Source organism: Ovis canadensis, chromosome 11, assembly GCF_042477335.2.
Source record: "Ovis canadensis isolate MfBH-ARS-UI-01 breed Bighorn chromosome 11, ARS-UI_OviCan_v2, whole genome shotgun sequence".
NCBI lineage: Eukaryota > Metazoa > Chordata > Mammalia > Artiodactyla > Bovidae > Ovis > Ovis canadensis.
This window is the reverse complement of record NC_091255.1, coordinates 59,071,170-59,093,686: the sequence shown is the minus strand read 5'-3', so window position 1 is coordinate 59,093,686 and position 22,517 is coordinate 59,071,170. Positions and strand designations below refer to the sequence as shown.

Genomic DNA, 22,517 nt, shown 5'->3' with positions numbered 1-22,517 from the left:
TGACTGCTCCCCCAGGGAGGGGAGGTGGGGTCAGTCTAGCCACGGGGCCAGCGGCTGGCAGGTTTTTGCCAAACCTCTAATTTAGGGGCTGTTGCTTGTCCTGCCCCTCCCGTGGAATCCCTGACGTGGCCCTGACCAGGGTGCTGCTCTCCAGTTTTGTTCCCCGCTTTGGTAGACTGTGATAACAGGTGGCTTCCTGGGGCTCGTGGGGAGCCCTCGTGAAGACAGGATGCGAACAGAGATGCTGCCGTTCACTCACTGTCCAAGTCCCCTCAGTAGTCAGGGTGCCCTCTGACCTGGCTGCACAGAGACCCTCGGGCCCTGCGCCCTGTTGGTGAGGGTCTCGGCATTGTCACTGCTGAGCAGGCGGGCCTGGGGGGAGGGGCCCTGGTCTTGGAGAGGCTCGGGCGCCCCACGCCCCACCCTGGAGCCTGGCCACGGGCTGACAGGTGGGGCCGGCAGCACAGAGCTCAGCTGGGGTCTGCATGGCCAGCCCAGCCCCGGGCCTTGCATCAGCTGAGCTCTCTGCCTGCCCAGCCAGTGGACCGAGACCCCGTGGTGTGCCACCCGGACCTGGAGGTGCTGCTCCAGGCCTGGCCTGCGGAGCTGCCTGACGAGTTCTTCGAGGTGACTGTGGACGACGTCAGAAGACGCTTGGCCCAACTCAAGAGTGAGCGGTGGGTGTGCCCTGGCCCCTTCTGAGACACCCATGCGCTCAGCAGCACCTTGGAGGGTGGGGGGGCCCAGGCAGGGGTTGCTTAGTCCTTTCTGACCCTGTGAGGGAGAGCAGCTCATGGAGCCTGAGGGAGAAGCTGAGTCCAGCTGGTGTGGGCCTCCGTTCTGGCTGGGGAGACCTGGGACCTTCACCACTCCCCGCCCCCTCCCCAGGAAGCGCCTAGAAGAAGCGCCCTTGGTGACCAAGGCCTTCAGGGAGGCTCAGATGAAGGAGAAGCTGCAGCGCTACCCTAAGGTACCCAGGGCAGGGGGTGCAGTCTCCACACGGCTCTGCGCTGGGGCCTCTTGCGGTTCCCACAGCCCACAGGTCACTGGCCATGGTCTCCTGTACTTCAGCCCAGGCCGGCAGGGCTGCGGTTTGTTAATGAACCAGTCAGCCCTGTTTTAAGATGAAAACTGGCACTGTGTTTTCACAAGTGCACGTGGGTGCTTGTCTGGTCCTTCCGTCCAGCGCGTGGCCAGGAGTTTCAGGGGGCAGCCAAGGTGAGGGGGTGCTGGCCCAGTGTCGGGGAGGCCTGGACATTGTGGGCCCAGGGGTGCAGCTGCCTGGGTTGGACTCCAGCTGTCCTGCTGACAAACCGGCTTGTCCTGGCCTAGGTGGTCTTGAGGGTCCTCTTTCCTGACCGCTACATCCTGCAGGGCTTCTTCCGCCCCAGCGAAACTGGTGAGGAGCCCCGTCTGGGCGGCCAGGAGGGTGGGAGGCCCCACGAGCCCCTCCAGGCTTCTTCCGTCTGGGCTCTGGGGCAGGCAGTGGGCACGGGGCTGGGGGCTGGCTCTCGCCAGAGGCCCTGCAAAGCAGCTAGGCAGTGCCTCTGGAGCTGGGTGCCCTTCATGCACCCACCTGTTCTGGGCATTGGTGGGACAGAGGGGCAGAGAAGGTGGGCTCCCCTACACCCAGTACCGGGGTCTCTGGCCTGGGACTGCAGCTCACCTGGAAGAAAGACAGCCATGCCACCAGTTCTGAGTGGGGTCCTCCGTGGCCTGGGGGGAGTGAGGTTGGACCTGGCTCGTCCCGTTGCAGAGGGGGCGTGGCCCAGGAGTGGGGTGCTTGCTTACCCACTCTTCCTCCTGCAGTGGGGGATTTGCGGGACTTTGTGAGGAGCCACCTGGGCAACCCGGAGCTGCCGTTCTACCTGTGTGAGTGCTTCCTCGGGACCTCCTTTCAGCGGCCCTGGCCCCTCTCATTTGGGGCTTGAAGTAGCTTTTCCCACAGAAGCAGCAGCGGGGCTGGTGGGTCTTGCGCTGGGGTCTGAGCATGAGCTAGGGGAGTAGGGGAGGGAGGGTGACCATTGCTCTGCTCAGTACACCTGTGCCCTCGGCTGCCCGCCTGCCCTCGGGGAGGTGGGGGCTGGGGGCAGGGGTGTCAGGGAGAGCTCCTGGCCACCTTTGGAGAACATCCGGGGGTTGAGGGGTCAGGTGTTCCCCTGCAGTGAGTCTGCCCCTGGTCCTCTCCCCAGCTTCTGGCTGGGCTTTTGCAACAGCACAGAGACGGACAGGGAGATGTGAGCTGAGGGGGCTGCTTCAGAAATCCTCTGACTCATTCTCAAGCCTGTTCTGGGAGTGGGGTCGGGGGTGTAGGGGCAAGCATGGGCAAAAGGTGGGGGTGGTGATGGGGGGAGGGGAGGGGCAGGACACTTCCTGGTGCAGACAACCACCTCTCCACAGTCATCGCTCCTCCAAAAACCATCCTGGACGACCACACGCTGACCCTCTTTCAGGTACCATCTGGGGCTGGCCTGGGAGGGACAGTTGCGAGGGAGGGTGGGTGAGGCCACAGTCAGAAGTATTATAAGGCCTTGTCGAGGGGTAAACTTGTACTAGAGTGCCTCTGAAGGCAGTTTTGGGGCTTTCCAGTCTCTCATGCCTCCTGCTTCAGTGGGGATGGGCTTGCTCAGTTGGCTGCCGCCGGCTTGAGCCAGGGCTGCCTCTGGATCTGGGTGAGAAGGGGCTGGCACAGGGGGCTGCTCAGGGAGCCCCCGAAGGACCAAGGGTCAGAGGCCTCAGTTCAGGTGGCCAGCCGCCCAGGAGGCCCCTGGGGTGCCAGCTGCCGGGCAAGTTTGGCTGCAGACTGGAGGGGCTGTTGCCAGGCCTGCTGCCCTGCCCCTGCCTGTCCCCTGGATCCCATGGCCTCTGCTGGGAATACCGCGACGGGCCCTCCCCAGGCACTGGGGCCCCCCAGAGCTCCCAGGGTGAGGGGTGTGGATCCGGTGCCCTGCTGGGCTGCAGTCCAGAGCCAGGAGGAATGTCCTGTCCCTTCACCCCAGGAGAGCAGCCCGGGGCCTCCCCAGCCCTCTGGCCTAATGGTTTCCTCTTAAAGTCTCTTCAGATATTTTAATTAGTAACAGAGGCTGGCCTTTGTTAAATGGCCAGTAGGCCCTGCAGAGGTCTGAGTTGGGGCAAGGGGATCTGCTTGCCACCATCTTGGGGGGATGGGGCCAGACCAGCAGAGAGGCTAGAAGCCCACCAAGGAAAGGAGTCGAGGTTGGTGGGATCAGGGTGCTTCCCTGCACCCCCACTCCCCCTTAGCCCCCTAGGAGCCCCAGAGGCACTGGGCTGCCTCCTTCTATCCCCACCCGCCCTGCCTCCCTCCCTCCCCACTCTCCCTCTTTGGCCAGCCTGTTGATAAACATTGAATTTGGAAGATGCTTTGGGATGGAGGGAGGCCAGCGTCCAGGCACCCCCCTCCAATTACGAACCCTGGGGTGCCGCCTGTCCCACCCACGTGGCCTGATTCCTGGTGACACTCTGCCCCCTGCTACTAGCAGCCGTCTCCTTTCATCTGTCAGCTCGCCCTGGAGCCGTGGGGCCTCCGCTCGGGGTGGTGTCCCTGCCCGCCCGCGATCAGAGAGCTGGCAGGGCTAGGGGAAGGAAGCCTTCCTCCCACCCGCGGGTGAGCGGGCGCGGAAGCTGCCGGCTTTCATGTCCCTGGCAGGGCCTCGTGCTGGCTGCCGGCTGCCCTGGAGGCTGCCCGGGGCCAGTCCTGCGCCCCGGGAAGTGACAGCTCAGGGTGGGTGTGGGGGCTGGAAGCCTAGCTGCCTGTTTTGGCCACGGGGCCAGGAGAGTGACTGTTCGTTGGGCAAGACGAGTGAGGTTGAGGATGGGCGGTTGCCAAGGATGCCGTCCGTGGACACAGAGGTGCCCAACAGCCCATGTCATATCTGCTTCCTGGGCTCGAGCCCTCTTCATGCTGGTGCAGCCCCGAGCCTCAGGGACCTCCCTTCGCTCCTGTCAGCCCCCCGGCACTGCCTCACCCAGAGCCCCAGCATCAAGCCCCACCCCTTGGTGATGCCCTTAGAGGGCCCCGAAGACCACCACAATCTATGAACTTTGTCAGCCTGAGCAGAGGGGTGCGCCTCCCTCCTGGAGCCATGGTGGTCTTCTGTGCTTTCTGTTCACCCTTTTTTCCAGTGGGGTTGTCCCCTGGGATACAAGCAGGCGGGTGGGGGGCTTCCAGCAGGTGCAGAGGGCAGGCAGGGAGGCCAGGTTACAGAAGAGCGGCCTCTAGGGGCCCAGAGGGGTCCTTCAAGGCTTTAAGCTCTGCAGCCCCTAGACGGCCCCACTGGGATGATCCGACCAGTGCCTTGGGTTGGCCAGGTCAGCGTCTGGCCTCACTGGGCCACCTGAGAAAGGGTGAGGCACTGTCCTACCTGTTTCCAGCCCCTCCAGATTCCGGTGCCTCCAGGGCCAGGGGCAGCCCCCGAACACCATCCAGGCCATCCCTCCACAGTAGGCTGGGATCCCAGGCCTCAGAGTGGGGTTTCAGAGTGTTCATGGCCCTTCTCTGTCCCTCTGTTTTGCCTGCAATCCCAGCGTTCCTGGTCTTTGAAACTTCCTTCTATGAATAAGTCCCCACCCAATTTCAAGAGTTCAGAGCTGAGAGGACACACTCAGCTGGCAGCTGCGGCCCTTCCGCTGAGGGCTGAGGACACGGCCGTGGGTGGTGACCTTGCTGTTCCTCAGGCCAGCTCTGGGGGTTGCAGCCACTCCTGCCTCAGATGCAGAGGTGGGAGTGGAGGCAGGTGATGATGCTGGGGGGCTCTGGGATCCTCTCCTACAGCCCTGATTTCTGCACCATAGTCTGGCCTCCTGCCTGGGAGGCCTCCAGGGACGTTTCAGGGGCTGTGTGATGCGTCCTATGCAGGTGGGGCCAGTCCTTGAGCGGAAATCTTGTGCCACCACCCCCACGGATAGGATGCCAAGAAGAATGTGGGGACCCCCCTACCCTGCAGGAGGGCCTTCTCGCTGGCTAGCACTGGCTTTTCCTCATAAGGTGACCTAGTGCCGAGTCAGGGAACCCTTATGTGAGCTTTCAGGTCAAGGCAGTAGGCCTGGGGGCACCTCTGGGCCCAGGCTCCCAAAGCAGCTTGGCTCCAAGAGGCCCCCTGCCCACTTCCCCATGCCTGGGCCCCACTGGAGAGCCCTGCACATGGCACGCCCACCTCCCATCCAGCTGCTCCCAGGGGACCGGGCTCACCTGTCAGCCCCTGCAGAGTCCCCCCTCCATTCTTCGGGCAGCAGAGGTCGGGGGGGCTGGTGGGGGTACAGTGGGCTGTGCCTGTGTTGGCGGCCACCTTGCGCCCCATGCCCCCATCCCCATCCGTGCACTTCTGTTCATCTGCATCTCCTCTGACCTCTTGATGTCTCCTGTAGTCTCTGGTGAGGGTGGGGGTGGCCACAGCCTTCAGAATATAAAGTGTTGACCCTGGGACCTGGGCAGGAAGGGGAGGTAGTTAAAAATGCCAGAGCACGCACACCACAAGAGCTTCCTGTTCAGCTGGTGCTTGGGGCTGGGCCCTGGCAGGACCCTGTGGTTTGATGCCCTGGCCTGGCTCGCACTGGGGTTGGTGCCAGAGGAGGAACAGGTGAAGCTGGGCAGTGGGCGGCGTGATGGGAGGGGCCTGATGGGGCTGTAGGCCTCCTCAGTGGAGCCCTGGGCCTAACAGATGCGGTGCCCGTGAGGCCAGCACGGAAGCCCTGCTCCTCCCTGCCATCCTGTGCCCCACGGTGCCCACTTGGTCCCTGAGCTCCCCTCCGCCCTCCCTGCAGGCGAACCTTTTCCCCGCTGCCCTTGTGCACTTTGGACCTGAGGAGCCGACAGGTGGGTAGGGTCCCCCTCTGCCCACCAGCGCCGGCCAGCCCTGGGCCCCACATCCCAGCTCCTGAGATGCTCCAGAGCAGAGGACTTCGGGTCTGGGAGGGAGACCTGTGGCCCCAATACCCCCATACCCTACTACTCCCCAGGGCCAGGCCATACTCCCTCCCAGAGCAAAGCAGCTGTAGGCAGGTGGGGTCCCCTTGTCTGTGGCCTGAGGGTACACTGGGCCTCCTGCAGGCATCTACCTGGACCCCAGGCTGCTGGAACACACCGTCTCCCCGTCTGCAGCTGACGTGCTCGTGGCCAGGTGCGTGTTTGCAGAGGGTGGGGGAGCACACTGGCACAGCGCCCACCCTCTGGCACCTCGGCCCTTGTGCCTTTGTTTTCAGGTGCATGTCCAGGGCTGCGGGAACCCCACCCCCACCGCCAGCCCCTGACACTGCACCCCTTGAGTTGGAGCCAGCTGCTGAGGAAGGGACAGTGGGGCCCCCTGAGCCCAGCCGGGGGACAGCCCAGCCTGTGAGGAGGGATCTGGGCAAAGTGCCCAAGTGGTTGAAGCTGCCAGGTACCCTGGGGGTGTGGCCGGGCGGGGTGGGGCTGTGGGCAGGAGCCCAGGGCCCCGAGGTCACCCTGTGTGTTTGCCTTGCAGCCGGGAAGAGGTGAGAGCCGCCAGAGGTGCCCACTCTGCCAGCCACAGGACCCCTTCCCACCCTGAGCGGGAATAAAGACGCGAGCCTCTCTTGAGACCCTCCTGTCATCTTTTCCAGGGGAGGGTCCTTTGGTCCTCTGCCCTGTGCCAAGCTCCCAGCCAAAGGCCCCCTAGCCTAGCTAGATGGTGATATGTGAGCCCAGAGGCTGCTTGCTGGGGCTTGTTCTTGTTAAGGACACAGGTGTCTTCCTTGAACTGCCTGCCCTTTGGTTTTGAACCTCACTGACGTTAACAGCCCCCCCCCCCCCCCAGTGGAGGACACGAGTCTGGGGAGAAAGGCCTCCGGGCATCGCCTGCTTGGCTGCAGCTCAGGCCGGGCCCCCAGCCCCTGACAGGAGAGGATGTTGCCTCCACCCCCGGAGGGCGGGGCGGGCAGGGCCGGCCTGGGGTTTCCCGGGACCCCACCCGCCCCACCGTCTGAGTGCACTTCAAAGTGGCTGGGGGGGGGGGGGCACAGGCCCTGGCACTTGTCGCCAGCCTCTCCCCTCAGGTCTAATTACTTCCACATGCGCCCAGAGCTTTGAAGCCCTGAGACTCCTTGTGGGAGGGGGGAGAGGAAGATGGGGGGCAGAGGCGGGGAACGGGTGCAGGAAGGAGCCAGCGGGGCTAAACTAGGGAGGGCGGACGGGCTGGCCCCCTACCTATGCCACCCTTTGGCGGTGGGGGGAGGTGGCTCCTGGGTGCCCATGGCAGTTGGGCAGATGTCCCTCCCCAGCAGGCCAGATCCCGCTGCTTCATGAGAGTCCTGACTCTGAGGTCACTGGGCCCAGAGCCCTCGGGGTGTTTCAATCCTAGGTTGACAAGTCCAGGCAGCTTTCAGAATTAATGGGAGGTAGGTGCTGGGGGGTGTGGGGGGTTGGTTGCTGGGCCTCAGAGGGCAGCCAAGCCTCCTGACTGGGTTCCTAACAGGTCCTGAACAGCCCTGACCTGCCTGGCCTGGGCCCTGGGGGCAGTGGTCCTTTCCACTGGCGTGACCCTTCTCCCCCCAAACAGCCCTGCCCACACATCCCTGGGCATCCCGGCCAGTCGGTGGCACCCCACGCCCTCGGCAGCCCCGGGCAGAGGCACCATCCCAGGTGGGCAGCCACACGTGCGAGGGCTCCGATTTCACAGCCCTCGAGCCCGGCCCACGGCAGGGTACTCACACATGCTCTTTGTTACTCTGTCCTCTCCCAGCTTTGAAGCAACTTGACTTTGGGTGATTAATGGCAACAGGAGGCTGTGCCTGGGGAGGTGGCTCTGATTTATTGATGTTGCTTTGTTGAAAACAAATATATAGCTCAGGGAAGCATCTTTTGAGGGGAGTATCAGATGGCTAGAAGGTGACACGCTAGCTTTGGGACCAGTGGCAGAACCACACCATTCTGCGTGTTCGTGGAGGACACATGGGCTACCTGTTCAGGTGGGCGGGTCTCCCGCACCCGCTTCCCAGTGACCAAATGCTTCCCTCACACCAGCGGGCGCCTAGCTGCCCCGGGAAGTGGGGTGGGCACCTGGCCCCTGATCCTGTCAGCGACCCCTCCCCTCCATATGCTGTGTCCTGGCCGTCAGCAGCAGGCAGAAGGAATGACCTGGGGAAGAGGGGTGGTTTGCTGGGAGCTGGAGAACGTTGTGGGTCAGCAGCTTCTGTCATGTCTGCAGCCAGAGGCCATGACTCCCGACAGGCGGCCACAGTGAGGGTGGAAACCCTAGAAGTCCAGAAGCTGTGGGGGAGAGGCGCGCTCAGAGCCTATGGGTGTGGGCCACCCACCCGTTCCCGGCCCAGGCCCTGTTCCTGGAGGCCCACTTACCAACTGAGGCAGCACCTTCTCCAGCTGTTCCACGTCCACACGGGCCAGGCCCTCTGCCTGGGCCTGCCGGACGCTGCGGATGGCCGCTTCTGCCGTGATGGCCGGGGGAAGTAAGGTAGAGAAAGCGGGGGGGGGGGGGCTTGAACCCCAACCCCCCTGGGCCACAGCCCTGGCTGTTCCCCCACCCCTGTGCCAGCTGACAGCTCAGAAGACTGAGGCTGGGGCTTCTGAAACACAAGTTTTCAGGGACAAGGTGCTTGTGGGAAAATGGGAAAAAGGTGTCTTGATAGCCTCACTGAAAAATGTAAATGGATCACGAGTGGTCCAGACAAGCCTGGGTGGGACCCAGAGGACACTATCGGGTCCCTCTGCTCACCTACAACGAAGATCTTGAGCAGCTCGGCCATGAGCTGCAGCGCATCCCCACTGACTGCAAGGCGAAGGGAGCAGGTTACAAGCATTAACTCTCCCTGCCGCCCCACTCCGCCCTCACCCCTTCGGACTTGGCTCAAGCTCAGGCTGGTGACCTCCGCCCTCTGTCTGGTCCACCCAGCCCTCCCTAAGGCCCTGGCTCCCGCAGAGCTGCAGTGCAGGGTCCCAGCACCCCACCCCTGCCTCGGGCCCACACACCTTTGGTCTTCTTGTCTTTAAAGTGCAAGTGCAGCAGTTTGCTCACCAGCTCCTGGGGAACGGAGGGCACATCAGTGAGCCACTTCCCCCACCCCTCCTGCTGACCCTTTAGTCATTGCATTGCGGATGGGATGGGGTTATAATTTCCAGCTGGAAATGCTGTCTGTGGGGCTGGGTCTCCCCAGGGTGGAGGACTAGGCATGGGGGGCTACCTCCCTGCAAGTGCCTCCAGGAGAGCCAGAAATCAGATGCGTGTGGCAGACATGAGGAAGCAGCCCAGGTGCCTGCCCACTGCTCTGGGGCTCCAGTCCTCACGGTATCCAGAGTGGTCTTGTGCTCCTGCCCCCAGAGACAAGTTGCTTTCCCCACAGTGGGCCCCTCCACAGGCCTGCCCATGTCACTAACACTGCCTGGCTTTGCCAGACCCTGTTCTGAGCACAGCGCCAGCTCCACCCCAGGTCCCTCCTTGGGGCCTACAGCACAGCATGGAGAAGGGGATCTTCCTGTAACGGGGAAGGGAACTGTGAGAACCCTAGAGCTGAGCAGGAGCCAGGCTTCTTTGTCAATGGGCAGTCAAGGTAGGGGACCCAGGAAGGTTGCTGAGGGTAGGGACTAGCTGGAAGGAGCTGTGAATGAGGAGCCCGCAGAGCGCCTGGGGAGGTAGGACAGCAACAGTGGGTGCCCAGAAGCCGGGTGTCGTGCAGAGGTGAGCTGAGGACCCACCAGGCCTCCAGCCTTGGCCATGGAGATGGCACTGCCTCACCCAGTGCAGCTCAGCAAAGCTGGAGAGCAGAGGGGAGGGAGTGGACCCCGCCAGAGACCCAGCTCCGGAGGGGAAGAGTTTGCCACAGGTCACTCGGGCAGCGCTGAAGCAGCTTCACCCTTCCAGCTGTGACCACGGGAGCCTGGCGCCATCTGCTGGTCCTACTCGTGTCCGACTCTTTATGACCCCATGGCTGTCCATGGAATTCTCCAGGCAAGAATACTGGAGTGGGTTGCCATTCCCTTCTCCACAGGACCTTCCCGACCCAGGGATTGAACATGGGTCTTCTGCATTGCAGGCAGATTCTTTACCAACTGAGCCACTGGGGAAGCCTGTGTACCTGGAAAATACCAGGAAGGGCCCAGAAGGCTCTACCGCTCCACCGCTCCATCAGCTCCCAGACCCAGGCGAAGAGCTAAATCAGTCAGATTGCTGCTGGGGGGCAGCTGCATGGGGTGGTTTGTGACAGAGGGATCAACACCAGCTGGGAGCGGAGATTCCCGAAACTTGCAGAGGGGAGGATGGGACCTGGGACGTGGTCAGCCTTTGTCCCACTGTGTGGAGGCAACACAACCACTTCTCCTCCAGGTCACCCTCACGGGGACAGCCCTGGTCATGGGGAATGGCCACAACCCCAGCTCTCGGTGATAAAGACCGAAAATCCCCACTAAAGACAGGCTGGACAAGGCAGCGCTCACAGGGCGCTGGGATGCTCCTTCCCGCCCCAGGTTCACAAAGGCCTGACATCAAGGGCTCAGTGTCTTCTAACCTTAAGGCAGAGTAACAAAGAGACTCAGATCACTCATAGCTGGCAGGCCTCCCTATCCATCCACCCAGGGCAGCACTCACCAGGTGCAGGGCAAAAGGAAGTGGATGGCCTGGGTTTGACCCTAGTTCTGCTGATTTCTCCCACTGGCAAGTAGGGACAGTACTAGGACCCATGTCCTAGGGTGTTGAGCATTACACGGGCTAATTCATGCCTGGTGCATATCCAGTGCCTGACTGTGCTGGGTGTGTTGCTAAGAAGAGTACTCGTAGAGCCACAAACACACCAGACAACCGAGCCAGCCCGGCTAAATCAAGACGCAAAGCACAGGGCTGGCATGACAGCAAAAAGGCCAAAATACACAGCTTTAGAATACACAGCCGAGACTACCAGCGAGCTGGGCCGCACTGTGCTCTGCGCTAAAGCCTTGAGGGAGGAGAGTCCTGCCGATCCCGTAGCAGCGGGGCGAGGGGCAGGGGTCGGCGGCCCAGGCTCCTCTCCGAGTCTCCCTGCATTTGTGCCAGCACCTACCCCTGCGGGATTTCTGCAGACCCTCTCCGTCTGGCCACAGACCAGGGCGCCTATTCAACCTTCTGCTACCGGGCCACGGGACCACGGAGGACGAAGGGCGCTCGGGATGGGGGTCATTGCCGGATTCTGGAAACCGGCTCACCCTAGATGGCACCGGGGGCGCCGGCTCAAGACCCGCACGTGAGTCAGGCAGGGAGCCGGGGTCGCAGCGTCCCCGCCGGTCCGTGCGCGTCCCCCAGCCGCGGAAACCTCGCCCGCCGCCCCCAGCCCGCCCAGCCAGCACACCCTCTCTCACTTTCCGGAAGACAGCTCCGGTTTCCTCCATGACTGCCACAAAAGCGCGCGCCCTCTGGAGCCCCGCCCCCGCCTCCCCAGCCAATGAACCCTGAGCGCGCCCTCTGGATCCCCGCCCCCGAGCCGCCAGCCAATCGACCCAGAGCGCGCCTCCCGGAGCCCCGCCCTCGCACCGCCAACCAATGGGCCCGCCGCGCGCGCCCGCTCCTTCGCCTTCATTGGCCCGTGGTGAACGCCCTCCTCCGCAAAGCGTCCTGGGAGTCGTAGTTTCTACCAGGCCTTCCCGGCGCGCCCTGCTCTTCCTGGATACTGAGGCGCGCGGAGGCCGCGTACACCTGCGGCGAACGAGCCAGGGTCAGCTGCAAGAGGGCTAGGACCTTGGGCCCGAGGCCCAGGGGTACGTCCGACGCCCGGACAGGCTCTGCCGCTGGAGGCTCCACCCCGAGGACGCCCACCTCCTCGGTCCCCCGTTCTTGCCGTCCCCTGAGCATCAACTGCCCCCTCCCTCCTGGGGCCTCTTGCCTGTTGGACCAACTCAGTTTGTTCCTTGTTCCTCGCCTGCTGAGGACTTAGGGTCTTTGTGCCCCCACTTAGCTGCCGGGGTCTCTGTAGGCCCCCATGGGAGAGGCCTTGCCCTACTGCCTTTCCCTGGCTTCCTGGCTCCAGCTGGCTTCTGGTGAGTCCTGTCTAGGAATTTTGAGGGAAGCCCTTCCTGCACTCCACGGACATGGAGGAGTTCCGGCGCGCCTACAGCCGGCTGTGCAAGGAGAGTGGAACCGAACCCCAGGAGACTGTCCTGCAGCAACTGCACCAGCTGCCACAGGGCCGGCTGGACCTGGCCACACAGAGCCTGACAGTGGACACCTGCAGGGCTCTGGGCAGGCTGCTGCAGAAGGAGTCACTGCTGACGGAGCTCATCCTGAGTGACTGCATGCTGAGTGAGGAAGGTGGGCACCAAGGGCCGGCAGCGCCCAGGGCAGTCCTTGCAACTTCAGAGTTGGGGCTGGGTTCAAGCCCTTTGCTTCAAGCCCACTTCCCCTGACTGCTTTTGCACTGCTGTTTGTTAGCTACATATACCCCAGTCCTTGGTGCTTGGCACCTCTAGCAAAGAACTCTGTCCCACCTGATCTCTTTTTTTTTATTTTTGGTGAAGTTTCTCAGTTTCATTGTCATTAAACCAACACCTTTGGAGACCTGGGCGCAGAAGGAGATTTCTCTTTTTAATGGGAAAGCCCTTAGCGTCCCCCAGCTTCAGAGAGTCCTGCCGTGCTGATGAGCACAAGGGTCAGCAGCCTGACTTGGCACTTGGAAGCAGTTTCAAACCTGACTCAGAAGTGGGGTGACTTTTGGCATGAACCCTGGCGGGTGGGGGCCAAGTGGACTGCCATCCTTCCCCTGTGCCTGGGGAGCTGCCCCAAGATGGAGCCACCAGGGGTGGGGAGTGACTGCCCTGCTCTCTTACAGGGGCCACACTGCTGCTGCAGGGGCTGTGTGTCAACACTGTCGTGCGGTTTCTGGATCTCAAGGTGGGTGGATCTGGACTCAGGGGCATGCCACCTGAGTGCAGGAGTAGAGAAGATGCAGGTGTCCCGGCCACCAGGAGTCTGCCTGGTGGCTAGAGGCCATGTCTGTAAGCGCTCTGGGCACACAGGCTCCACACTGTTTTCTCATGGTCTCATGCATGTGTGCTGGTGTTCTGAGGGTGGAAATGTGAGTTCCAGAGGATTCTCACAAGCACACTGAAAGATCCCGCATCAAAAGGCCACTCTGGTCAGGGAAGGCAGAATCTGAAAGGAGCCACACGTCTGTCCAGAGCTCACCGTGGCCTCACCCACTGCCTGACCAGGGTATTCAGAGCCCAGCCCAGGACACCGGGGAGTGACTGGATGGCCTCTTCCTGTCCTAGGGCAATAACCTTCGAGCAGCAGGGGCCGAGGCACTGGCAAAACTCCTCCGACAGAACAAGTCCATTCAGAGGTAAGGTTGCCATTCAGAGGTAAGTCCCAGCCCCCAGCTCTTCCCCTAGCCCCTGCTCTCTCTCTCTCTGGTTCTGGGTTGGCTCTCCAGGGGACATTTTTCTGCAACACGAGAGTTCACACCTTCATGGCAGTCTTTTCTGTTGGGGGGTAGGTGGGTATAAGTTACTCAGTTTCTGCCAGAGACACCCCAAGCCTGTGCTCCTCCTTGAGCCCACTGGATCCCATGGGAGGAGGATGTCCTTTAGGGTATGCACCTCATGTCCACCCTTCCTGCAGCCTCACCCTGGAGTGGAACAACTTGGGCACATGGGACGAAGCCTTTGCCACCTTCTGCGGGGCCTTGGCGGCCAATGGCGCCCTGCGGCAGCTGGACCTCCGCAACAACCAGATCAACCACAAAGGTGCCGAGGAACTGGCCCTGGCCCTGAAGAGCAATGCCAGCCTCCAGCAACTGGGTGAGGCTGCCAGCGCCAGCCTTCCCCATCCTCAGGGCAGGCAGGGAGGTCTTGCATCTCAGCCCTCCCAATGCTTCCTCTGTCCTCTCCCAGAAGGGAGGGGGTGGTGAGGAGGGGCACACCGAGCTGGGCTCCTGATCTGTGGCCGATCACCGAAAGTACCAGCGTCTTGGGCTGGGCCAGCCCTCCCACCCCTGGCAACACCACATTTCCTTCCAGACCTGCGCTGGAATCACATTGGCCTCCTTGGGGGCCGCGCCCTGGTGAACTGTCTCCCCAGCAACAGAACCCTGTGGAAGCTGGAGCTGGCTGGGAATAACATCCCGGGCGACATCCTTAGAGCCGTGGGTATGGGCACATGGGGCAGCTGGCAACTTGCACTGTTTGAAGCAGGGCATAGAGCTGATTCCCTGTTGACGGGATCAGCTGACTCACCCTTTAAAAGCCACATTTTGGCCTTTAACCTTTGGGGCAGAACCCACCGAGGGAGGAGAGGCTTGGGCTGGAACCATAAAGGCATCACAATGGTAGAGTATTAGAAACAGAGGGAGCAGGGAGCAGACACCAAGGAAGAAAGGGGCGAGGTGGGAGCCCGCAGAGTGCCAACGGCCCAGGTTCACCATGGTCCCCTCCTCACACCACGGTCCCTTCCGTCATGACCCCCAGCTCCTCCATCCCAGGCCTGCTGAGCACTCTGCCACTCCGCATGGCAACTTGTTCCACTGGCAGCACCAGCCCCTTGAGGGCCCAAGCTTGGGCTGGAATCTAGTGTGTGGTTACCATCTCCTGAGTCTGCCCAACTCATGTCCTCTCCTGTTTCTTGGTTCTTGCACCTGCCTCTGAGTCACCCCAGTTGACAGCGTGGCCGCTTCTGGCCGGTCCCTCTCCAAATGCTGCCTGGATCTGTCCAGAACATGGGAGCTGAGCATGACATTCACCTCTTAAAAATCACATGTTGGCTTTTAAGCTTTGGGGCAGAATCCAAATGCCCACCTTTTATGACTGTTGAGCAGCCTCTTCACCTCTTCCACGAGCCTGTCCCCCCGACCCGGTGCCTCCCCTGCTCCTCGCTTCACTGTTGCCCCATCCCCTAGCCCCACCGCCTCTGAGCCTCTCACCTGCTTAGTGCACTGAGGGGTCTGATCTGTGCGGCTTCCAACAGAGCAAGCCATGGACCACAACCAGGACCGGCAGACTGTCTTCCGGGAGAGTCAGGCTCGTGCCCAGGTGCTCAGCAAGGAGGTGCGGCACCTCCGGGAAGAGAAGTCCAAGCAGGTAAGGACAATGCTGCCTCTGACTGCAGAGCCTCGCCCCGCCCTGGCTGTGTGGACAGAGCTCCCTCAGCCCCCATGCCGTGGCCTTCTTCCCTCCCTCTGAGCCCTGGAGCCTCTCCAAGAAGCCAGTACCTAGGCCCGAGGCAGCCTCTTTTCTGATGCTTTTCAGCTGGGTGGGTGGGCTTCCCCTCTGGGCCTCCCTGTCTGGCAGCCACCCTCTCCTTGGATGAGGCTCAGCTCCTTGGTGTCCTGCTGCCTCAGTAAATGTCGGCCTCCTTTCTTGCCAACCGTGGGGCATGAGCAGGCTCTGGGCTCTGGGCTCTGATGGGCTCTGCCTGGCTCTGTCCCCAGTTTCTGGACTTGATGGAGACGATCGACAGACAGAGAGAAGAGATGGCCAGGAGCAGCAAGTGAGCTTGGCCCCGGGCCCAGGGCAGGGCGGCAGTGCAGTGGGGGAACCTGGGAGTCTGAGTCCTGGCTCTGGCCTTGGAGTGACCTAACATGTGAGCCTGGTCCTCTCCCCACAGACAAGGATGTGGGCTGTATTTCCTGAGGGAGTTGGCTGGAGGCTTCGAGGCTCCACTGAGCACTGCCTTAGCCCGCACCTGGGCATTGTGTGAGCATGAGGGGCAGCAGCCGCTTCAGGGAGGGGCTCAGACGACTCGGCTTTGGGCCCCTGGGACCCTCTTCTCTGTCCACAGGGCATCGGCTGCGCGTGTGGGGCAGCTTCAGGAAGCCCTGAACGAGAGGCACTCCATCATCAATTCCCTCAAGGCCAAGTAAGGAGGGGCAGAGGGCAGGATGGGAGTATGAGGAGGTTTCAGAACACTTTAGAGACCTGCCCACAGGGCAGGAAGACCATCCTAATAGGGACTCAAGTTCCACTGCACAAAGGAAGTCAGGGAAACCACTAGGGTAGTTACTGAGAAGGCTTTCTGGGAGGAGCTCCAACTCATCCGCTTGCAAAGCCGGGCACTGGGCACTGAGGGAGGGAAGGTTAAGCTTCGTCCGCTTTCCCCAAGCCCCACCCCAGGCTCCCCAGAAGCCTGGTCCCACTCCCCCACCATCCCCTTCCCTGGTTTTGCAAAAGCAAGTTCTTTTCACTGGCATCAGACAAGTCTCTGAGGAGCCTAGACTAGCTCAAGGGGCACTAGCAGGGGCAGTGGCCTGGCAAGAATGACCTTAGCAAAGGCTAGAGGTTGGCTGGGGTGGGGATGGCCCTTCCCTCCTTGCAGACTGCAGATGACGGAGGCCGCCCTGGCTCTGTCGGAGCAGAAGGCCCAGGACCTGGGGGAGCTCCTGGCCACTACAGAGCAGGAACAGCGGAGCGTGGTGCAGAGGCAAGCCAAGGAGCACAGGCTGGAGCAGCAGGTGGGTGGGTGTGGGGTGGGCAGGCCGGGGGTGCGTGGTGGCAGATGGCCACCGACACCCTTTTGCCATGTCACCCCCAGGAAGCTGCAGAACGGGAGTCTAAGCTCCTCAGAGACTTGTCTGCTGCCAATGAGAAGAACCTACTTTTGCGAAACCAGGTATGGGGTGGGGGTGGGAGTGGGGCCAGCCCCTGGGAAGCCTGGGGTGGGGCTTCGGGAAAGCAGAACGTAGCTTCCTCCCTCCGTGCCGACTTTGCAGGTGGATGAGCTGGAGCGGAAGGTGAAATCTCAGCAGGAGCAGCTGTTCCTGACCAAAACGGAGCTGACCAACACGACGGCTGAGCTGAAGATGCGGGCCATCCAGGCTGAAGGTCAGCACAGCCAAGCCTGCTGCTGGGGCCTGAGGACCAGGGGCCCCCTGAGGAGTCCCACTCACACGCCTCCCCTGTGCTTCCAGAACGCCTGGAGCTGGAGAAGAACAGGTCCCGGCAGAGCTTGGAGGACGCGGAACATCTGCGCTTCAAGGAGGTGCCTTATCAGTTGTGTCTTCTGGGCTTCGTCCTCCCCGCTCCCCCGGGGCATGCAGATACCTCAGTGGGGCACGGTGTTCCCCAGGCAGACTCCTGGCCTGGCTTCCCTCAACAACCTTGGGCTGCTGATGACAGTCCCGGCAGATGTCAGACCCAAACCCTCCCCACCGGTTTCTAGAAGGGACCCTGACTGACTGTGCCCGAGCCACAGTGCAGGCTGCACCTGGGGTGCACCCCTGGGACCTGCCCTCCATCCTAGCTTCCTACGAAGCCACTTGGGGTAGCCTCCACTCGGAAGGAACAGGGTGCCCAAGATTCATCTGCCCCCCAGGGTGGGGATCCCATGAGGGGAAACCTGCGGGACCAGACTGCCAGCCCTGTCCTCGCCCCGCACCTGGGCAGGTAGAGCACATGACTCGCCACCTGGAGGACAGCGAGAGGGCCATGCAAGAGAGGGTGCAGAGGCTGGAGGCTGCGCGGCTGTCCCTCGAGGAGGTAAGCTGGGTGGCAGGCTCGGGAGGCTGGGTGTGGCTAGAAGGGGTCCCCGGGCAAGGGCCGAGGACGGGTGCAGCGGTTACAGTCTGTGGTGTAGGAGCTGAGCCGGGTGAAGGCCGTGGCACTCAGTGAGCGAAGCCAAGCCGAGGAGGAGCTCATCAAGGCCAAGAACCAAGTCCGCCTGGAGGAGGTGAGCGCAGGGTCACGGCGCACTGCTTGCAGCACCCACGGAGGAGAGAGCACTGAGGGGCTGGCATGAGCTGCCGGGCTTGCACAGCCCTTTGGGCTTAAGTGGGTATGACCAAGGCTGTCTCCTGGCTCTGTAGGGAGGGACAAGGGAACAGGAGTTCCAGGGGTGCAGAAGAGCCAGACGAGGACACTCAGCCCATCAGTACTACCTCCAGCGCCCCCTGCAAAAAGCCAGTGTGCTCCCTCCCCACGCTGGGGAAGGGGTTTGTCCCAAATGTGCAACCTGTGACCACTTGGTGGAAGCGGGGTCCAGACAGCAGGATGGTGTCAGCCTGGCACACGGGGGAGGCTCCTCATTTGAGTTGAGCCCATTCAGAGCAAGACATGTGTTAACTGTAGTGACAAAGTGGTTTCCACATTGCAAATATAAGCTCCCTTCAGCCTGAAGGGACAGGGGTCACTCCTCACAGGAGCTCAGAGCCACAGGCCAGAGAGCAGCTCACCTGTCCTCCTCCTGGGCCCACAGCAGCAGCACCAGGCTCACCTGGAGGAGAAGCTGCGGCTGCTGGCACAGGCACGGGACGAGGCTCAGAGCACCTGCCTGCAGCAGAAGCAGATGGTGGCCGATGCCCAGGTGCGGGCCAGCCAGCTGGGCCTGCAGGTGGAGAGCCTGAGGCGGCGCCTGGAGGAGCTTCAGCAGGTAGCTGGGACACTGAGGGCTCCCCGTGATGCCCCTGGACTGCCCCACCCCCAGCCACCACCTCACACTCACCCCTCCTCGCCTGGCAGGAGCTGAGCAACAAGGACCAAGAAAAGGTAGCTGAGGTGACGAGGGTGCGGCTGGAGCTGCAAGAGCAGAATGGCCGCCTGCAGGCCGAGCTGACTGCCCAGGAAGCACTGAAGGAGAAGGTGGCGGCCCTGGAACGCCAGCTGAAAGGCGAGCTGAGCCCCAGGTCCCCCCACCCCCTGGCATCTCTGTAGGGCCTTTCTTACTAGGCCATCCCACAGGAGGAGGAGGAGGGCCGGGAGAGCTGAGCTTGGCCTAGGTCTTCGCTCCGGGAGGTGCTGCTGGTAGGGGAGGCTGGGTGTGTGTACGCGCAGAGGATCCTGAGCAAACCCCACCCCGCCAGCCCCCTGGGGACCTCCTGGGCCCCCTTCCTCACTGAACTTCCTCTCCTGCAGTGATCGCGAGTGACCACCGGGAGGCGCTGCTGGACAGGGAGAGCGAGAATGCCTCTCTCCGAGAGAAGCTTCGCCTTAAAGAGGCTGAGATCGCCCGGATTCGGGATGAGGAGGCCCAAAGGGCCAGCTTCCTGCAAAATGCTGTCTTGGCTTATGTGCAGGGGTCCCCCCTGAGGACCTTGAGCCCCCAAAAGTGAGGGAGCAGGGAAAGTCTGAGAGCGGCAGGAAGGTGGCATCTGTCGGACATGTGTCTGGCTCCTGCCCCTCCCTTCTTCACCAGGAACAGGCTACTGGCAAGTCTGGGCTCTTTGCACAGAGTCTACAGCCAATAACGTGGAAAATCAGTGCTGGGCAGGATCTGAGAGCAGGACAGCTGCAGCTTACAACCAGGGTGCCTGTCTGGGTGGTGGGGTGGTCAAGAACCTGGCTGGCGAAGAGGGCCTTCCCCACTCTGTCATCCCCATCGCAGGGAGTGACATGCCTGAGAACAGACCCAGGAAGGGAGGAGCAATGTGTGAGCTCTCCCGGCCCCACCCACCGTGGTGCAGTCACCTTTTATAACCAGAGCTCTGCAGACCCAACTGCTCACCCTAGGGTATTTTGAAATACAGAATTTTGCACTTTGTGATACATTTTGGTTCCAGTGCCTTTCTCCCATATCAGTCTGTGCTCCCAAGCCCGGGCCCTGCAGGAAAGGCCGGCTTTCCAGGTGTGGCTGGGTCACCCCTTCTAACTGCTACCAGGTGGGGATGGTCTGGCTACTGCAGCGGACAGGAAGGGATGGGGGCGCAGCGGGCTGCTGGCCTTGAGGGTCTGTGGTGACTGACAGCAAATACCCGAGTTTTCACCAGCTGCCTTTTGGTTGGAAGGTAGGTGGGCCCAAGGGGTACTTTTGCCCACCGACCGCAACCTGTCCAGGTGGGTGGGAGCCGCCTGTCTGCGCTGCCCTCGCCCCATGAAGTGGGTCACAGGGAACTGGGGAGAGCCAGCCCGGGCTCAGACTCGCTGAGGGGTTCGTTGTGTCCCGCCCCTCACCAGATTTCTCTGCAAAGCGCATCTGCCCGGGTTCGGGGCCGGTCCGCGCCCCCCGCCCGCCCTGCCGGCCGCGCTCGGCTGTCTCCGCGCCCGACGCTCGGCAGCGCTCGGCTCTCTCCGGCCGCTCGGCTCCGCGCTCGGCTCCGGTCCGCGGCCGCTGCGGCGCCGGGCATTTCTCCGCAGCTCGGCTCGCGGCCGCGCCCTCCCGGCCCGCGCCCATGCAGGCCATCAAGTGCGTGGTGGTCGGCGACGGGTGAGTGCGCGGCGCGGAGGCCGCTCGGCCGGGCTCGCCCGGCGGGGTTGGCTCAGGGGATCCTCCCGGGCAGGGCGCGCGGCTCCGGGGCGCGGCCAGGGCGGAGGAGGCGGCGCGCGCACGGGCCAGGGATCCCGGCTGGGGGTCCAGGCGCGGCGGCCCGGATGTGCCCCCGACCGGCCTGTGGGCGTCCGGGGACCGGGCAGGGGCGGGAGGACGTGGTGGGGTGGGGTCCCGGCTATTCGCCGGGCGCAGGCCTCCAGCCCAGGCCCACCTGATGCTGCCAGCTGCCCGCGGCCCCGCCCGGCCTCCGGGTGGGTGGGGCCAGGGCTCTCACCTGGGCTCAACCCTCAGCGGGTGCCACCCTCCCGATACCTGCCTGGGGCGCTGAGGCGGCTTGCCGCAGCCCGCACCCACCACTCTGTCCCCAAAGCCCACCTGCCCTGGTCTCCCTCCTGTCCCTCTTTCACTGCGGATCTGCAGGGCAGGCACCCCTGTCCCCACCCTGGGACCGTGGGAGGGGGGCGCCCTTGCTGAGCGGTGGGCAGAGGTGGACCTGGGCGCAACGTGGGCTCGCCCTCTCTCCACAGCGCCGTGGGGAAGACCTGCTTGCTGATCAGCTACACAACCAACGCCTTCCCGGGAGAGTACATCCCCACAGTGTGAGCAGGCGGGGTGGGTCCAGAGGTGGGGAGCAGAGGGTGTGGGCGCCTGTGCAGGAAGCTCCTCTGGGCTTTGAGGTGCGTCCCACGTGGCCCTAGTCTGGGCTCCTGGGGTGCAGCAAGGTGCTGACAGAGCTCCAGGTCTGTGCAGACTGAGAGCCCAAACACTGGCTGATCTCTCTGTTTCTGCAGTTTCGACAACTATTCTGCGAATGTGATGGTGGATGGGAAGCCCGTCAACCTGGGGCTGTGGGACACCGCCGGGCAGGAGGACTACGACCGCCTGCGGCCCCTCTCCTACCCACAAACTGTAGGGACCGCAGCGTGCCTGCAGGGGCCGGGTGGCTTGGGTAGAGGCCCGGAGGGCCTGGTGCGTGTGTGTGTTGGGGGCTGAGGCCATTCAGAGCCTTTTGACCCTTCCCACATGGTCCTCTCCTTCCTTCCCTTTCTCCCAAGGACGTCTTCCTGATCTGCTTCTCCCTGGTGAGCCCAGCCTCCTTTGAGAATGTTCGAGCCAAGGTAGGGCAGGGCAGGAAGCCGGGTTGGGCTTCCTGGGAGGGGCGGAGACTGCCCAGAGAACTTGTCCTTACAAGGCAGGGTCTCTTGCTTGAAGGCCTGACAGAGGCAAATTGTCCTTTGGAGGCAGAAGAGATGCCTATTCCACTTGGGGTAGGGCTGGTGAGTGCAGCTCTCAGAGAAAGGAGGGCCCTGACTGAGAGGCCCTGATGAGCTTGGAAGCTTCTTGGCATATTTTTGTTCTTGGTCATTGCTTTACCAGACCTACTGGTTGCCCTGTGAAGCAAGAAGGGCTAAGTGTGGGTCTAGGCACGAGGAAGGGCCCCTTGAGAGCTGTGGCTTGCTCTGGGCCAGGCGGAGGGCAAGGCCCCAGGGGTAGGGATCAGAGCCTCCATCCCCACAGTGGTACCCAGAGGTTCGGCACCACTGCCCGCACACGCCCATCCTCCTGGTGGGCACCAAGCTGGACCTTCGTGACGATAAGGACACCATCGAACGACTGCGGGATAAGAAGCTAGCGCCCATCACCTACCCCCAGGGCCTGGCCATGGCCCGAGAGATCGGTGAGTGGGCCCGTCTAGGCCTGCTGGTGCAGGGAGGAGAGGAGTGTGCTCTGGGAGCCACAGTGTTAGCCTGTGCTCCTCCCGCCCCATGATCTCTCCTAACTGCCCCCTTTCCTGGCCACCCCCAGGCTCTGTCAAGTACCTGGAGTGCTCAGCCCTGACCCAGCGGGGCCTGAAGACAGTGTTCGACGAGGCCATTCGGGCTGTGCTCTGCCCGCCTCCCGAGAAAAAGCCAGGGAGGAAGTGCACGGTTGTCTAGAGCCCCCGCTTCTGGAGGAACAGCCCCTCCCTGCCTGTGTCTGTTGTGCTGAGATGTGTCCTTGAGTCTGCTGTGGGGGGTGCTGGGGGTGGGGAAGGGGAAGAAGCATGGGGATGAGGCTGCTGCTCCCGGGGCGCCGCGGGGACCATGGGGTCCTGTCTGCTCTGCCTCATCTTCGTGGGGACGCAGCTCCAGCCTCCCCTGGCCCCCACGGGAGGCTGGAAGGGAGCAGGGTCTCCCTCAGGCTGTAGGGGCGGGTCCGGGGCAGCCCCAGGATGGGCTTCCCAGATGGGGGAGTTTGGGGGGGGTGGGTTCTGTCCTTGTGCCCCACGATGGGGTAGCCCCTTCTTATTTTATACAATAAACCTTCATCTCCTGTTCTCGACTCACTACCTGCCCTGCCCAGGTCTCTCCCAGCCTATTCCTCCACCCGGGGGTGCTA

General features: G+C 62.7%; 4 protein-coding genes across 12 annotated transcripts in view; 3 read left to right on the top strand and 1 right to left on the bottom strand.

Annotated features, from left to right (window-relative positions):
* ASPSCR1 (ASPSCR1 tether for SLC2A4, UBX domain containing) overlaps positions 1–6,574 on the top strand; it is a 28,405-nt gene extending 21,831 nt beyond the window's left edge. For 3 of the 5 annotated variants that reach the window (XM_069541915.1, XM_069541916.1, XM_069541912.1), the window contains 9 exons: positions 538–677; positions 889–970; positions 1,333–1,399; positions 1,810–1,872; positions 2,401–2,453; positions 5,782–5,833; positions 6,068–6,137; positions 6,220–6,395; positions 6,480–6,574. In XM_069541915.1, the coding sequence (XP_069398016.1) occupies positions 538–677; positions 889–970; positions 1,333–1,399; positions 1,810–1,872; positions 2,401–2,453; positions 5,782–5,833; positions 6,068–6,137; positions 6,220–6,395; positions 6,480–6,493 (717 nt within the window). In that variant the 3' untranslated portion in view covers positions 6,494–6,574. The remainder of the gene's footprint in view (positions 1–537; positions 678–888; positions 971–1,332; positions 1,400–1,809; positions 1,873–2,400; positions 2,454–5,781; positions 5,834–6,067; positions 6,138–6,219; positions 6,396–6,479) is intronic. The other 2 variants (XM_069541913.1, XM_069541914.1) reach the window with 1 other exon arrangement.
* Positions 6,575–7,765: 1,191 nt separating this feature from the next.
* Positions 7,766–11,386, bottom strand: CENPX (centromere protein X). Its single transcript, XM_069541917.1, has 5 exons — positions 11,315–11,386; positions 8,960–9,011; positions 8,706–8,759; positions 8,330–8,418; positions 7,766–8,242 (listed from the first exon to the last, which is right to left on the bottom strand). The coding sequence occupies exons 1-5, from the start codon at positions 11,342–11,344 to the stop codon at positions 8,228–8,230; spliced, it is 240 nt and encodes a 79-aa protein (XP_069398018.1). The 5' UTR covers positions 11,345–11,386; the 3' UTR covers positions 7,766–8,227.
* Positions 11,387–11,571: 185 nt separating this feature from the next.
* On the top strand, positions 11,572–19,417 carry LRRC45 (leucine rich repeat containing 45). 2 transcript variants are annotated; one of them, XM_069541902.1, is made up of 17 exons: positions 11,572–12,260; positions 12,778–12,839; positions 13,220–13,290; positions 13,569–13,747; positions 13,967–14,095; positions 14,910–15,022; positions 15,373–15,431; positions 15,723–15,800; positions 16,257–16,392; positions 16,473–16,550; positions 16,651–16,762; positions 16,849–16,919; positions 17,324–17,416; positions 17,514–17,606; positions 18,132–18,305; positions 18,395–18,542; positions 18,788–19,417. In XM_069541902.1, the coding sequence occupies exons 1-17, from the start codon at positions 12,041–12,043 to the stop codon at positions 18,982–18,984; spliced, it is 2,013 nt and encodes a 670-aa protein (XP_069398003.1). In that variant the 5' UTR covers positions 11,572–12,040; the 3' UTR covers positions 18,985–19,417. The 2 variants fall into 2 exon arrangements, with proteins under 2 accessions (XP_069398003.1, XP_069398004.1); XM_069541903.1 differs by lacking the exon at positions 13,967–14,095 and having other exon boundaries at positions 11,609–12,260.
* On the top strand, positions 18,788–22,460 carry RAC3 (Rac family small GTPase 3). Of its 4 annotated transcripts, none has more exons than XM_069541908.1 (7): positions 18,900–19,656; positions 19,826–20,075; positions 20,666–20,737; positions 20,930–21,047; positions 21,194–21,256; positions 21,657–21,816; positions 21,945–22,460. In XM_069541908.1, exons 2-7 carry the CDS (start codon positions 20,041–20,043, stop codon positions 22,073–22,075), a joined length of 579 nt encoding a protein of 192 aa, XP_069398009.1. In that variant the 5' UTR covers positions 18,900–19,656; positions 19,826–20,040; the 3' UTR covers positions 22,076–22,460. The 4 variants fall into 4 exon arrangements, with proteins under 4 accessions (XP_069398008.1, XP_069398009.1, XP_069398011.1 ...); XM_069541909.1 differs by having other exon boundaries at positions 19,371–19,496; XM_069541907.1 differs by having other exon boundaries at positions 18,788–20,075.
* Positions 22,461–22,517: the final 57 nt, after the last annotated feature.

Coding starts and splice junctions, on each gene's coding strand:
- CENPX (XM_069541917.1), bottom strand. CDS start 11,344: ATGGAGGAAACCGGAGCTGTCTTCCGGAAA. Junction 9,012..11,314: donor CCGGAGCTGTCTTCCGGAAA/GTGAGAGAGGGT, acceptor TCCGTTCCCCAG/GAGCTGGTGAGCAAACTGCT. Junction 8,760..8,959: donor TAAAGACAAGAAGACCAAAG/GTGTGTGGGCCC, acceptor TTCGCCTTGCAG/TCAGTGGGGATGCGCTGCAG.
- LRRC45 (XM_069541902.1), top strand. CDS start 12,041: ATGGAGGAGTTCCGGCGCGCCTACAGCCGGCTGTGCAAGGAGAGTGGA. Junction 12,261..12,777: donor CTGCATGCTGAGTGAGGAAG/GTGGGCACCAAG, acceptor GCTCTCTTACAG/GGGCCACACTGCTGCTGCAG. Junction 12,840..13,219: donor TGCGGTTTCTGGATCTCAAG/GTGGGTGGATCT, acceptor TTCCTGTCCTAG/GGCAATAACCTTCGAGCAGC.
- RAC3 (XM_069541910.1), top strand. CDS start 20,041: ATGCAGGCCATCAAGTGCGTGGTGGTCGGCGACGG. Junction 20,738..20,929: donor GGAGAGTACATCCCCACAGT/GTGAGCAGGCGG, acceptor CTGTTTCTGCAG/TTTCGACAACTATTCTGCGA. Junction 21,048..21,193: donor CCCTCTCCTACCCACAAACT/GTAGGGACCGCA, acceptor CTTTCTCCCAAG/GACGTCTTCCTGATCTGCTT.